The following is a 15,189-nucleotide window of genomic DNA, read 5'->3' as shown; positions in this document are numbered from 1 at the left end:
CCTCAGTGCTTTCTGCAAGCCTAATTGTCTCCACTGCTGCAGAAACATTTTGGCACGGCACGTTCTCTTCTTACAGAGAGAAGACATTTTGAAGGTACGTGTGCAGGCACGAGGCCACGGATGAGTTTCATACAACACCTTCTTTGAAGGCAGTAATCAAAGTAAGCGATGAAAAAGCCCAAATCTTTGTCTCAGGCACGACCTTTCCTTGAGACCCTGCCCCTCGGGTGGGTGACCTCCCACTGGCACCCAGGGGCGCTGCCTTCCTGCGCAGGGCCCTTCCCAGCATCTCATCCAAGGGAGCAAGAAGCAAGGCTCAGCTGCTCCACAGAGAAAAACCACAACAGCTTTCCAGCACCAGACCCTTCTGGAGCCTTATTCATGCACTGGCAGGAAAGAACAAGACACATCACGCCTCGTGCCCGAAGGACCCCTGCATCCCTCCAAGGGAGGACTGCTTAATTGGCCCCTGGCTGAGAGAGACCTGACTTCCAGCCAACAGAAAATTCAATCCAATGTCCTCCTATAGCCACAGGAAAAGCGTTTAACGGGTTAGATATAAGGACAGGGAGAGGGAGTGCAATCCGAAGCGGATTGTGCCTCCATCGCAGGATGATGCAAGCTGTTAGCGTGCACCGTGTGCTTCACACCCCGCCCCAGATCTCAGCTGGAACGAGCTTGGGCATTTCAGGCTAGCACCAGGTCACCTCGCTCTGTCGTACCTCTGGGACACGGTTACAGCCGGATACATTCAGGAAACTCTCACCAGAACTGCAGGGACTTAAAAACAGAGATCGTGTGCACCAGGACACCCCACAGCACCCAGCCCTGAGGGAGGCTCCCAGTCTCCTGCTGTTCATGGACAGGTCAACTTGCTGGTGGCTCTGGGCTTTAGTCCTCTTACTGGGAGAGCTGGATAAGGTGCAGCAGGTTCCTCCTTTGCCTGACCTCTCGGCAGGAAGGGGTTCAGTGCCCACACAACGGTACATGCCTTTCCAGCAGAGCAGGGAGGGAGAGAAAAGGGCACACGGAGTGATTCAGCCCGCTGGAGTCCTCGGAATAGGATGGGCTAAGTCAGCCCCAGAAAGCTTCTCCTTCTGCCTCTGCCTCCTGACAGATGTCAGCTGCTTAATTTAGACTAAATCCTTAATTTTTAAGTGCCAAAAATTTAGTGAGATTACACTAGTCCTAGAGAAACCAACATTCTCTCCATGGGCAGAGAGTGCAGTTAAACCTCGAAAGGGAGCGGGAGCGGAGGACTGAACAGACTGCCTGTGCCATCTGGGAAACTCTGCAGGACCCCGATCCCCAACAAATGACAGCTGGAATCAGGCAACATACTCCACTTCAGCAAGCACTAAACCGACTCAATCTCTTTTTAAAGGATGGATCTTCAAATGCCTCTTTTCCTTCCATTGATGCAGGTGTGTGTGATGTGTGTAAGAGATCTAACTGAGGGTACTGCATCCTGGAGTTGATAGGATCAATGCTTCATTCTCTGCAGAGCCCCCTTTATTCAGGGGAATAATTCAACGAGAGACTATTTTCCTTTTATCTCCCATTGTCGGGCAGGCACTCCTTGAAACGCAGCTTGCGATGAAGCACAACCACCCCAGGTGCTGGAGAGTGCCTGAGAACAAAGCTGCACAATGGGGAAGGGCACTCGCGCCCGCACAATCCCAACTCTCCCGTAAACAAAGCCCTCGCTGAGAGGGACGAGAGCGGAGTCGGCTGCGAGCCGTGTCTGCGACAGACAAGGAGCCGGGGGCTGTGATATTAATAGGCTTGGGGCAGCAAGGGAGAAAAATCGCCTCTGGTGGGGGAAAAAAAAAAAGAAAAAGAAAAAAAAAAAAAAGAGCCACTTTAGTAGGGAAAGCTGTGAGTTTGCTTCCAGCCTGAGTTATTCCCCCCTGCCCTGCACAGCTGAGATTTCCAGCAGGTTTGACCCCTTGAAAATCACCGTTCACACACTCTTCCCCAGGCTCCGGTGCTTCCTCAGTGTTAACGCAAAGTTCATGGTGATTCTGGCCCACGGATTTCAAAACACGTTCTTCCAGACACTGGCAACAACCCTGTTTCCCCTATCACAGTACACAGTGGGTGGGAGAAGATGCTGCCCGGTCGGTGGGCTTCTCTACTTGTGTCATTCAGTCACTGCACACAGCCCATGTTAAAAGCTTTTTCTCCTTCTCCTTCACCTGGTTCATGCTCAAGTCCTTGTTCTGCAGTCCTGCCTGCATCCCCTGCCAATCTCCTACCAGGATGCCTGGAATGGTGGCTCTTGTCAAGAGAAACAGGCGCATGAGAGGACTGCTTTCTCACCAGAAAAAAAAAATAAAAATAAAGGAAAAAGTCATTAAAGTTTCCCAGATCCGCCCTGTGTCATCTCTCGTTTTGATCAGGAGCCTAACCAGGGTAGGTTCAGCCTCTGAGATTCCCCTTCACAGCTCTTCCAGAAGCTAACAGCAAAAGGAACCCGCCAGAACAACAGTGCTGGCAGCTCCTTATATATCAAAGAAAGAACTCAGAGAAACAGCCACTCACTTCAGATGGCTCTGAAGACTGAAATGTAAAAAACTTACCTTGTTCAGAGCTCCGCAGCCGGTCAGGATTATATGAGAGTTCTCAACCTGGATAGTCCTCTGCCCGAGCCGAACAAGGTAAGCTCCAATTCCAATGGCCCGACATGTAACCTTAAAAAAAAAAAAAAGAAAGAAAAAAAAATCACATTGATTTCTGTCCTACCACACAGCCAAAACCTATTGATTCAGATGTCTAGATAAAACTAGTTGTGTTTGTATTACAAGGTTATAAAATCTACATTGCAGAACTCCAGACCTATTGTTTTGTAAAAACACATTAGCTGAACATGTGTGTATTTTATTTAAAAACAAGGAGAAGCAGTATCTTATAGACTGAGCAGACATGAAGCCAAATGGCTGTTTCTAAAAGAGCTCTAAATTTAGTTTGAGATGGATCCAGCCTCGTAACGGTGCAAATAGTGTTGCTCAAAGCCTACAGGAGCCAATTTACATCAACCAAAAGTCTGATCCCAGATGTATCTCTGGATAGCACTACAGGATTTTTAGCTGAAATAGATGATACAGTTTGAAGAACAGAAAGCAGTGGGGGATTACCAAGTTGATGGTGATAATACTGTCATAGGCTAAAGATGATTCTCCAGCAATCATGCCAGATCCTCTGAGGTTCTCTATTCCAAGTCCGTCTTCCTTCCCGATAATATCTGTTATCTTATACCTGAGGGAGACACATACAGCCTTTGAGTCACAAGGTCCAGTGATTTGCTGAACCGGTTTGCTACAACGAAAATGAAAAGTGACTAAATATCATTAAGGCTCAGAAGAATAATGTGCATAAAACCCATCCAGGACCAGTACACGAGCTCATTCTGCAGCCTCGCTGAGCACCACGAACAGCCCGATGTATGCGCAGTCAGAGCAGCGCTGCGAAGAACAAATGCCAGGGGAGAGGAATCCCATGAAAAGCACTCTGTCATTCCCACAGGACGTGAGGAGCAGTCTGATTATAGAAAAAAGGGCAGGAAAGGAAGAGAATGTAGCCGAAAGGAACAAAAAAATAGGACAAGAGATTACAACGCATCTCTTTTCTTTACTTTTTTTCTTCCCCTCCAGAACGCATGGAGGCCTTGGCCTCACTCACGGATTCTTCTGTCCTTACTCTGGAGTCTACCAGAAAAGTAGTTTTCAAAATTCAGACTGCAAGTCCCTGGGCAGGAATCGTCATCCTGCTGTTAGAGCTTTTACCACTGCAGGATCCTTGGGGACAGCTTGGACCCCAGCACAGTGCCAGCAGGGCAGCGCACGACACGACTTTGTACTCTGCTGCTCCATGTCCTGATAACACAGAGCCACAGCTTTCCAGCTGAAGACAAGGACAGGACACGCATCACCTTCTCATGCACCCGAGGATGAGCAGAAAGCTTTTCATTCTGAAGTGTCTGTGCCTACCTGGACTCTCCGTTGTCCTCCACGTGTTCACAGTGAACTGAGTTCAGAGCACTGACTTTTTTGTAGTCCTGAGGCGTCAGGTACAAGTATTTGTATCCCTGTAGGGAAAAAACAGCTTGTTCATCTCATTCCCAATGGTAGGCCCTTCCCAATCCCCAGTAACCCACCCGAAAAGAGAGTTTCAAGGGAACAGAAATTGAGTGATACAGACAACCTCAGAGCTCCAGCTGAGGTCAGTGAAAGCCAGGGCTGCTTTCAACACTTAGCACCAATTCATTCTGGATGCCAGCCCTGCTGCCTGAGAGACCCCATACCAACTTTGGAGCTAACAGCCCGGCAAGCACGCAGCTCACTTCTGTTCAAAGAGGCTGTGTATAAGAAAGGTTATGTGCTGGGCTGATCCTCTTACTCCCATGCCCCCTTACTTTGTATGGGTCATCCGGGTCTTCCCACGCCACGTGGAACATGTGCCGTATCTCCTCGGCCAAGCCGATCCTGGCTCCGCTGTTGGCAGCCACGTAGATGCGGGGTATGCCATGGCTTCGGGCAAGCTCCGAAGCCCTGAGGAACAGCATGTCTTCTTGGGGCCCGAACGAACCGATCCTGTAGGTAATGTCATTGCCAATGACAATGATATCGCGGCCTTCTGGATACTCGGGGGTCTTGAGGGTCATTTTCCAAGCTACCATCCCAATCTGCAATCAAGGAGCAGAGGACAACAAGAAGTCATTACGTACGTTCAGGATGTGGAAGGGACTCACACGAGGGCCATGTCCCTCATGGACGCTGCGTTTCTGAATTGTCCTGGGGAGCTGTGCTACCAGCGGCTCCAACACGCTGTCCGCGCAGAGCACAGCTGGCAGGGCTCGAGCCCCTCAGGGGCACTATTAATATCCCTTTTATTTCATAGCTACCCCCCTTTATTTGTCTTTCTTTCGTTCCTTTGCCTCTTTCCCTTTTCCCTCCCAGATTCTGCAGCAGTTTCTTCCCAAACCAGCCAGGGTAAGCAATGCTTTTAGCTGCATTTTTCTTTTTTTTTTCTCTTTAAAACCACCGGATCATCTCTTCTGGCCCATTTTATGGCGACAAGCAGCATCTGTACCCCCGTCTCCATCTCCGAGAGGCCGCGTGTCGCTGTGCTGGGGAGCTGGCCACCCTGGAAGCCATTAAGGGATGGAAATCGCAGCGTCCCCTGAAAGCCACATGCATCACCCAGTCCCCGCTCGCCCAAGGATCATAAGCTCTGAGTACACATTCCTCAAGCCGATTGCACAGCCTCTGCAATCAGGAGGGCTGAAGCTCTCATTGCGGGGCCTCTGAATTCTGCACATGATGAACTAAATCGGGAGGGGGAGCGGGGAGAAGCAGCAGATAGATATGTGCCATTTAATCCAAATCAAAATGGCACGATACACAGTCGAGATCCAATCAGCATCTGCAATAAGATATGCCATAATAGGCTCATTAAAAAAAATAAAAAGACGGGGGAATTAATCAAAGGGTCATTGGAAGTAAAGCAGGCAGCAATCCAAAAATACCACAGCCGGCTACCGACAGATCCCTCCCTTCCTCCTCCCCGTCTGAGAGGTGAGCAGCAAGACGGTGCTTCCCTTCTCCTTGGTCTCACTTCCATGGGATTCATTTGTTTGCTTCTGAATATTTGCAGATTTACCCTTACATCCTAGCACCCAACTGCAGTGTTTGGAAGAGAGAGAGACACAGAGCATAAATCCCTACAGGTCAGAGGATGCCTTGCTGAAATTCCAGGATCATTGCAAAATTAAAGGGAAAAGTTTTAATGTTGTAAAACAACTGGATGTGGCTGTGGTCAGGCACATAGACCAGAAGTTACTGAGTACAGAGACCAAGGGCATGCAGACAACTGGGCCAGAGTCTGGGAGAGCAGCCCAATTCATCCCAAATAACCTTACATAGCCAGAGGGGTTTCTTGGACTTCTGCTCCTCTGTTATTGGACTTTCATAGCAGAAAAAGAAAGACCAGAGGTGAAAAAGGGAGAAGAAACAGAAGCTTTGTCCTTCCGACCTAACTGCTGCGGGAAGAGAGATGCTGGGGGCTGCACGTCGTGTCTCTGACCTGACTCTCAACTAGGGGCAGGCTGGCAATTAGACACAGCAGGTTAGGGAAGTCTGCAGCTCCCAAGTCAAAGGTTTCAGGATTAGCCTCGGAGAGACAGAGGGTGCCCACCTAGCCCCTGCCGCCTACCGCAGCTCGTCTCATCGCTGCTTCGCAGGTTTATTTTTAATCTGCCGTCGTACCATAACTAAAACCCCAAAGTGGGCACCACCGCTGCCTCTGCCCGTCCTGATGGAAGAGATTTTCTTCACTTTCACCAGCCCGGTGATTTTTGACATTAGTACAGAAAACAGCCAAATTAAAAGCATTTCCGATTTAGAAAAATCATAGCGGAGGCTTTGCAATCGCTCCCTAGACTGAGATTATGCGGCCCCTCATAAATAAAATCCTTTTTGTTAATTCTCATTAGCAGACTAAGAAAAACTACCCATCCAGGGCACAGCAACCGCTAACTCCTGAAAACAGTTTATGACTGATAAATACAGAACAACCTCAGCCTGCTTCAGAAAAGTAAAACTCAAAGCCCATCACTCGATTAACCCGCGTGTCTTTTTGTCCAGAGCTTGCTTTGTGCCATTTACCCGGTCACTAAAACCACAGGGCACAACTCGGGGGTTTTTGGTACGACCAGTTTAGATTCTGTTTAAATTTATGGGAAGCGAAGGACAGCTTCCTATTGCAGAAAAACCAAAATAATACGAGATTCTTAAGTTAACGGCAGCACGCCAAAAACTGGAGAGTTCCCGGGTTAATTAGACAGGCTGAGCTAATCACCTAAGAGCGCGGTGGGAACAATACAGGGTGAGGGTAAGCGGCGGGGGCTTCAAACCAGGCGCTTTCAAGAGCCAGCACAGTTTGGAAGTGCTCCTCCTGCCACAGCTCGATTCCCAGCACGCCCGGGAATGAAGAAGAGAGGGAGGAGAAAATAAAAGCAGGACCCGTCTTATTTAACTGTTTTTATGTTGGCAAAATGATTTGTGCCACGGTATTTCCATAAGAAGTGGGCCCATTATTCTCCTGTAGGAACACATTTGGTTTGAAAAGTATCACTGGACAGAACGTGGAAATCAAAGCGGATGAATTATTCACAGCCCCCGATCAGAAGTGATCATTATTTCTGATGTCCCGAACTGTGATTAGGATTCAGTGCTCAGATGTCATTTGCTCCCTGAATAGCACCGGCAAGGCAGGACGGCCTGACACACATACATTACGCCCAAGTTTTAGATATATAATTTTACACACACCTTCTCCCACCAGCTCTTTGCCTTAATGCAGCCATTAAGGGACAGTAAAAACATGATATTAACGAAGGTTCGTTTTCATGGCGCTCATAAACGCCGTTCGTTTGACACACAGTGTCAACACTAATCATGGCCTAAAATTAACACCAAAATTGACTTGAACATTAATTGCGCTATCGATGTGACCGGTAATACACACGCTGATGCAGTTACAAATTGACTGCCAGTGGCAGCCGGGGCTGGTGACAGCAGGCAGCGAGGGGAATGGGGAAGGGACCGGCTGCAGGCTCCCTGTGCAGAGCAGGATTGGTGCTGAGCAAAGGGAGGCCGGGGCCATGGGGCTGCTCTGCAGGCAGCAGGAGCCCCCCAGCCTCGTCCCTGCAGGACCTGGACCTCCTGGGGACAAAAATCCTGCTGGAAAGCAGAACAGCTCGGGCTGTGTCAGCATCTGTGCTCGAGCCGTGCCAGGTGTGTGGTTTTTTTCCTCTCTCACAGCTAGGAAAATGTTTGAGCCGAGGTCCTTCATGCCATGCTTGGTTTTATTTGTTCACCTCCAGATTTGGAGAGCTGGACGTGGGTCTCGAAGAGCCTCGGAGTTGGACAGCTGAACCTAAAGAGCACAAAGCGCTGTCTTGCTGTTCTGCCCCAGCTGTGCCCTGTGTTCTACCTGTTAGAAACACACGTACAGTGGAAGTACAGCTGTGTGCCACTATGTGTGATGTGCTAAATTACAACAAGAGAGGAAACACAACAACAGCAGGGCCTGGCCCGTGAGCAGTGGGAGTTCTGTAGCTGAAGATGCCCAAAACCCCATTTCTGCTGCCGTGTACCCACACCGTGACCCTGGCAGGGCACAGCAACACGTTGCCTTTTTCAGAATTTCAGGCCTGGAAGAAAGCCTCTCTGCACTTACACGTGCCCAAAAGCTGCAAAATTTTGTTTTCAACAAGGAGGGCACGACGGGCTGCTGGAGGCCTTCAGACTTGGTGCCTTGCTCGAGAGGGGGCCCACTTGGTAAATGCAGCTGTGAGGTGCTGGCTCTGAAAGGCTGCTGGAAAGGAACGAGACGGGAATTCCTCCTGCATGGGAGGTTCTCGGATGGTGTGACAGCAAAGGGCTGGCTGAGGATCAGTGACAGAGGACGGGTATGCACAGCACCACAAGGAAAGCTCAAAAAAGCCACCGAAGACCGCAGAATTCGTTTTTGCCGCATACATTTGTGTGCTGCAAGGTCTGAAGCTGGAACCACGTCTCTTGGGGATAGCCAAGGGCATCTTGTTGAACCCCGACCAAATTCCCCATCAAATTCACGTTCCTGTCCAAGCCCTCAGAATTAATTGGGAGCAGCACTGCCAGCTTCTGCACCAAAACAGGAGCAGTTCTGATGAAATTCTCAAAATGAAGCAATAAATAACTTCTCCTGAGGCAGGGTGTAAAGCTGGACAACTTGAGCTGAAATAGTTTGCATCTCGTGAAGTTGTGGGTTACAGACACCAATGGCAAACCTTTATGAGGAGCTTTCTGCACACAGGTCTTCAAACATTTACATCCAAATACAAAAGCTGTGCTCTGGTACTGCAGGTATTTGAGGATTTCAGAACACTTCGAGAAAATTGGGTTACGTTTTTATAAACTTCTAGAAATGTATCTTTTAAATAGTTATAAATTCTAGCTCAGAGATGCGTGTCAGAGGCTCACAACCTCCAGTTGTTACGAAAAGCCTTTTCAAAGCTCAGACTTGTAGTATTGCTCCGACATACACAGAGCTTTTCAAAAACTCAGTCCTTTTTCTGTGTCTACAGCAGTGTGAGAAGCAGCACACTGAGGGTACCAACCTGCAGGAATATCGACCCCTCAACAACTCAAGGCAGCACAGAGTACCCGTGCCTAGCTCCACAGCTCCTGCTCACTACCAGAGGCTCCACGGACCGACACGACACGCATCCATCCTAACAGGACTCGAAATAACCCCCCACCAGCCCCATCCTCCCCCCACACCTCCTACTCTTAAGGTTGTATCAAATGATCTCGGCACAGAAGTGGGGAAAAAACAGCTCTCAGTGATGCTGGGGGACCCTCTGTTAATTTGTGTTGTATTCCGCTTGTCACCAGACACTCCCTCCTTTACCAAAAATAACAAAAACGTGCTCTGCTCCCTACCCCCACGTCTCCCTGTGACACCCGAGCATCTCATTGAAAGGGGCTAAAACGGTTCTGCCCCAGGAGGATTCGCGGTCTGAAATCACACCACGAGCGTTGGAGAGGAGGAGACACCACTCGCTGCACGGCACGGAGAGCTGTCCCTGCTGCTTAAACCCATTCCCACCGCCACCGGAGCCTTCGGGTCAGGACTGCTCCCAAAACTCATCGAGAAAAGGGCTGGGAAATACAGAGAGAAACAACTATTTTGACGGGAATTTCTGGGGAAAGCAGTGGTGGGCTGGGAATAGGGGAAGCAGCTGCATGGTTGGTTTCCATCTCCCTTCCTGGGGATCCACTGGCTTTGCCACCACGCACTCCCCGCCTTTCCTACCTGATCCACTTGCTGCAGGCAGCCCGGCTGATGCTTTAACACCCTGTGCCTGGCGTAAAACGCGGGAACACGGGGTGACAAAGCAGAACATGCGGTTCAACTATTAAACTCTGCTTGTGTAAAATTCATTAGCTCCACCTGGCAGCCGCGGGCAGCGCGGGGAGCTGCCCTCTGCCCACCGCCACCCCGAGCTTCACCTGGCCAGAGCCCAGATCTTCCCCGCTCACAGGACCGGGTGCTCCAGCTCACGGCTCCGACTGCGGACCATTTCTGAACCTCACGCTACTGAGAAGGAAAAACTGTGACATCTAGTGCCAACAGGGAAAACGGCACGCTGTGCAGGGACACTGCATGAGCTGGAGATGAAGGGTAACGCGGGGTGTTGCTGCAGGCGCTCGCTTTCTCCTCGTCCTTGAAGATTTGTTGGGGTCTTCTCTGCGGATGGTGCGGTCCCGGTGCCAAAGGATCACCGTAAAGCGTCACCAAAACACATCGAGGGCTACAGGAAAACATCAACGCCCAGCTCAGGAATGACCAGGAACGTACTGGGTTCTCCATCAGGCTGAGGGAATTGCCTTCTTACACTAAGATTTCAGCTGTTTTCATCTTCTGCACAAAGCCATCCTCAAGGGGCATTTGAGGAGGGGGTCACTACGCTCCAGGTTGTGCCTGCAGCAGAACTACTGCAAGGGACAGGGTTTTAAATCCCACATGAGTTACACACTCCTGAAATCTAGCGCTGTGTGCCTGTCTGCATTCCCACAATTTCAGCCTCTCCGAGTTTTCCCTATTCTAGCACAGCCACGTAGCTGCACAGCACCATCAGAGGTGTTGAAGACAGGCAGGGCAGAGCAGGACACTCCAAGGTGCCCGTGGCTGCTCTCACACTCCGCCAACAGGACTCAGTGCTGCATCCTTCCAAACCCATCCCTCCCAACAGCAGAGCACAAAGTCCCAGTCACACACCCCTACAACAAAGATCTTAGCCAGAATCATGGAAGATTGTGCCACTGAACAGAAAGGCTTCCAGATCATTTATTTATTTGGGTTAAGCAGGAATGATAGAGGTCTTGTGGCGTAATCTAGATAAGCATCCAGGCAATGGTGTGAACGTAAAACTCTCTCCTTAAAAGCATTTTAGAGTAAATGTAGTTGTTTGTAATCTTATGCAATTTTGTTTTGTCTGCATATTTCAATGGTCCAAGTCTGTCCTAGTCTGGAGACAGGCTGAGCATCCTCTGGTGCTTAGTTCTTGGCGTGCTCACAGTCGTGCATTAAATTACGGCCCGATTGTCCCACAGTCTTTATTCAGTAATGCACTCCAGAGCATTACAAGGGAGCTATTGACTGGTCTTTGATTTTGCTGATAAAATACTGTCTCCTTCAGCTCTCTTCTACACCCACCAGCTCTGAAAATTATTTACAAACTGTTCTTAACTTTTTAGGGCTGCGAATTCAGTCTTGTCAAGTGTGCTGGCTTACTGATGCTTTATGGTAGCAGGCAGAGCTCATTGGAACAATCTCACATGTAAGCAGAGGTGCCAAAGCAGCCAGATCAGTAATAGGGGGCACACAAGAAAGGGTAACCAGAGACCAGGAGACAGTTCATGAGCTTAGTGTGAAGGATCCAGAACCAACACCATCTAGCAGAAAGCTCCAGGCAACATCCAGGATTCTGTCTGCAGTCCAAAGACACAGCAGATGCGTTTCAGCAAGAACTCTGGCTGCGCTGCGTGGGCAAGGGACTGGAAAAAGGCCCCGCATTAGCGATGTCTTCTGGGCTACGAGGGCAGCCGGCCCGGCCAGCAGCACTGCAAGCTCCCCCGCGTGGCCGTGACAAGACACGGGATCCTCTGCTCAGGAGCAAGCACTGTCTAGGAATAAATAGCAAGTTGTATTTTCATGGTCCATTAAGTCCTTGGCTTCTTTGTTGAGACTACTAGCAAAGAGATAATTACTGCCAAATGAGGTGGTGGGTTACATGAAGTGGTCACAAGCTAAGCGGAGAAAAACCTCTTGTATTGTGAAAGTTCTTGGTACTTCCCATTTCACAGATTTTCCTGAAAACACAGACAAACAGCGTCAGCCAGGTTAGCCCAGAGCACTGCTTGCAAACTCCGCGAGGATGGGAGATCCCAGCTTCGAGCTCTCGCTCTGCGCGCCGCATTAGAGCAGGGATTGCAACTCCAGTTGTTGACATCCAGCTGAACACGCTGACCACAAATCTCTGGGATTTTATGCCGGCTTCTCAATTTCGCCAGCTAGCTAAAACAATTAGGGCACTCAGCTGAGCTGAATGCTTTAAGAGGAAGAGTGCCTTGACCCCTTTTCACATAGAGAAAATGTAATTGTTCAGACCGCGTAGCACAGCCCCAACAGAAAAGACAAGCCCTACCTCAGCACAGCTGATGCCGCAGTGGTAAGGCTCTCACTTGCACGGGGGAATAGTCTGAGTGGGGGGAATGTGGTTGAGTCTCTGATCTAAACCACGCAGAACAGTAATAGGAGCCCGAATGCACTAAGCAGCAGCTCTATTTATGACAGTCAGAAATTTCCTCTTTAGTAAGAAATACACGACGTACCTCTCAAAAGATTTTGGATTCAGAAAATCAGCAACTTTTGCTCGAAAAAAATTACATTTACTTGGAAAGTTCCTAACGAGACTCTCACCTGGCAGCTCACTGGGGCCTGCTCTGGTGAGAGCTCTGGGCCACAAGCTCCATTGGCACTGATCATTACATGTTACTAACCAAAAGTTGGGGAGCAAACGTTGTGTAACACAGTAACACCTATTTAGCAAGTACACATTCAAAGACTCTTAAGACATGTTTGTCTAAATTATCCTCACAACACCCCAAAGTACTGCTGTTGTATTAGGGTATGACCAAGCTGAGGCAGTGAAAACTTGGACTGAGGCCACCAAGCAAGCCACTGCAAAGCTTGGCCACCTCAACTTCCCCTCAGTAGGAACCATCCTTCCCTGGGAATCACCTCCCCTGTACTCAGTGTGTAGGGGCTTTTAGCATTTCCAAGTCAAATACATTTACCTGAGGACAAAACTTCTCCCTAACAAATTCATTTTAGAGAGCCAACGAAACGTGCCACGTGTTGAGAATGGTTCACCATTGTATTGCATGGAAGACGTGCAGAACCAACAATGTTTCTCCAGCTCCTCACGGCATGTCTCCTCTCCCTGTGCAACACCTCCAGCTACTGCCACACAGATGGATTACTGCGAGGATCCTCGCTCCCTGGCGGATAAGATGCCGTGTTTCTCTGCCCTGCTGCCGTGCAGACTGATCACAGAAAAGCAGAATGAATCCACTTACAGCCCTAACAAAGGACAGGCTCATGCCCTGCATTCAGCTAGCATCCTGTCCCTTCCTCCACCGCTGCAGCCATCTTCATGGGGAAGAGAAACTCGAGTGCACGTTTGTGAAAATTTGTTTCCTCAGCCAAACGAAATTAAACCATAAAAGCCTAGAGTCGGCTCATCCTGATAAAGGAAGTGCAGCAGGGAGGAATGAATCTGTTCGGCAGCTCGTCACCCCTTGAATGTCACCTGTCCTTCAGCCTGCTGCTGGAACCTCTTCCTCAGATTGACCACTCTCATGTGTGAATGAGCGCTATTGTGTGCAGTGGCTATTGGTAACAGAATTCAATACTAACGCCTCAAACCTCATTCCAGCTGCACATGGTCCTACAGTAACTCGTCTAGGTGCTGACAGGCCAGGCTGACAGCTGAGCACGAGCAGCTTTTAGCGGCTCTGGGGGACGGTTCGACCTTGCTGGGCTTCCCCGTGACAGAACCCGGGGCTGGGACTTCACCCCCAGCCAGCCTCTCACCTTGTTTCTGGGAAGTTATTCAACGGCAGGTTGCAATTTGCCATATACCTCCACGAGAAACGATCTTCAGCAGACCAAAAAACGTTGTGTTTTACAATCTTTTGTCTTACTTTCCAGTCACTCAACCCCTCGGCCTACCCGCCACAGAAGGGCCTGCGAAGGGCCTGCACCCGTGCCCAAGGTAGCAACACCACGCATACCACAACGGACAGGTCATTTGTTTCCGGATTGAACACAACTAAGTCTATCAAGGGGTTAAAAAAACTCCTAATTTTTTTTTGGTGGTCTTTGGGTACAGAATCTCTTATAATAAGACTATTTGTATTCATACTGGCAGAGTAAACACTACATGTTCATGCCCAGGCAGCTCTGTGCTTGTAATTTCAGCAAGAACAGAGCTACATCCCTGAGGGACTTTGCTATTTCCCTAGCCACCATCCACTCAAACGCTGAATGAGAGCACAGAAAGAGAGAAAGATGATGGCATAAGCCTCCACAGCGCCGCAGCCTCAGCTTTCACTAACAATGCAGGGAATCGTTCATTTCATGTATAATTATACTAGTTAAAACATTTTTTCTATAGGCCAGCAAAAGACAAGGAAGTAGTGTTCCCATAGTCACCATTTACTGATTAGGTTCAATCTGAAAACATTATTTTCAAAACCTTCCCCTGACAAGAGAAATATAGTAAATATAAATAAAAAACCCTGTTTCCTCTCATCACTAAACTTGATGTTTTTGATGTAAGAATAGAACTTTGCAAGTCTTATATAAATACAATTCCATCACTTAGAACTGTTCCAAGTTAGATTACTGTAGAAACGTTCACTTACGGAATCCCACCTAGCCTGGACACAAAAAAAATAAACATATCTTCTACTAGTTTTCTTTATTTTCCAGCCATTTTAAGGCTGCAATCTTTGCCTTGCTAATGTAAAGACACACCAGGAAAAGCCCACGACCACAGTACAGCTTCGTCCAGCTTGAGCCAAAGGAGTAACTCTATTACTCTGACAGCATTAGCAGCTTGTAAGTCCCAAGGAAATCATTCACTAGAGGGGGATGTTGCACACACCTTGCTAGTGTGCTACACAAATACTGCAAGGTGAGTATTCAAATGGAAAGCATAAAATTGGTTTTTCATTTTTTAAGCAAATGAAAACATTTCCATTTAGTTTTGTAAAACATATTTTGTTCAAATATAAACCCCAGTTACCTGGAATAGCTGAACGAGCACTTTTTAATTATGAAGGAAAAAATAGCATAGGAACAGGTTTGAAATGGAATCATCATTTACTACAGAGTTTAAAATACCCATTGTATGGAAGGTATTAATTTTTAATGAAACAAAAATCCCATTTTCAAGAGTGAGACTTCATCTATGAAAGACCGAATGAATAGATTTTGTGGCTGGCCTGGTAAATTTTCATTACAATTGTCAAACCCAGCCCAAGACACAATATACTGCAGGACATGGAAAGA

General features: G+C 48.5%; 1 protein-coding gene across 14 annotated transcripts in view; it reads right to left on the bottom strand.

The window, feature by feature from the left end:
* ACACA (acetyl-CoA carboxylase alpha) overlaps positions 1–15,189 on the bottom strand; it is a 125,995-nt gene that overhangs the window by 35,156 nt on the left and 75,650 nt on the right. For 13 of the 14 annotated variants that reach the window (XM_038165892.2, XM_038165891.2, XM_038165896.2 and 10 more), the window contains 4 exons: positions 4,415–4,684; positions 3,990–4,087; positions 3,138–3,258; positions 2,583–2,693 (listed from right to left, as the gene is read on the bottom strand). In XM_038165892.2, the coding sequence (XP_038021820.1) occupies positions 2,583–2,693; positions 3,138–3,258; positions 3,990–4,087; positions 4,415–4,684 (600 nt within the window). Of the gene's footprint in view, positions 1–2,582; positions 2,694–3,137; positions 3,259–3,989; positions 4,088–4,414; positions 4,685–10,880; positions 11,922–15,189 lie in introns of those variants that run through there. The other variant, XM_072025939.1, reaches the window with a different exon arrangement.

This window comes from Anas platyrhynchos, chromosome 20 (genome assembly GCF_047663525.1).
Source record: "Anas platyrhynchos isolate ZD024472 breed Pekin duck chromosome 20, IASCAAS_PekinDuck_T2T, whole genome shotgun sequence".
NCBI lineage: Eukaryota > Metazoa > Chordata > Aves > Anseriformes > Anatidae > Anas > Anas platyrhynchos.
Note: the sequence above shows the minus strand (reverse complement) of the source record. Positions and strands in the feature narration are given on the sequence as shown.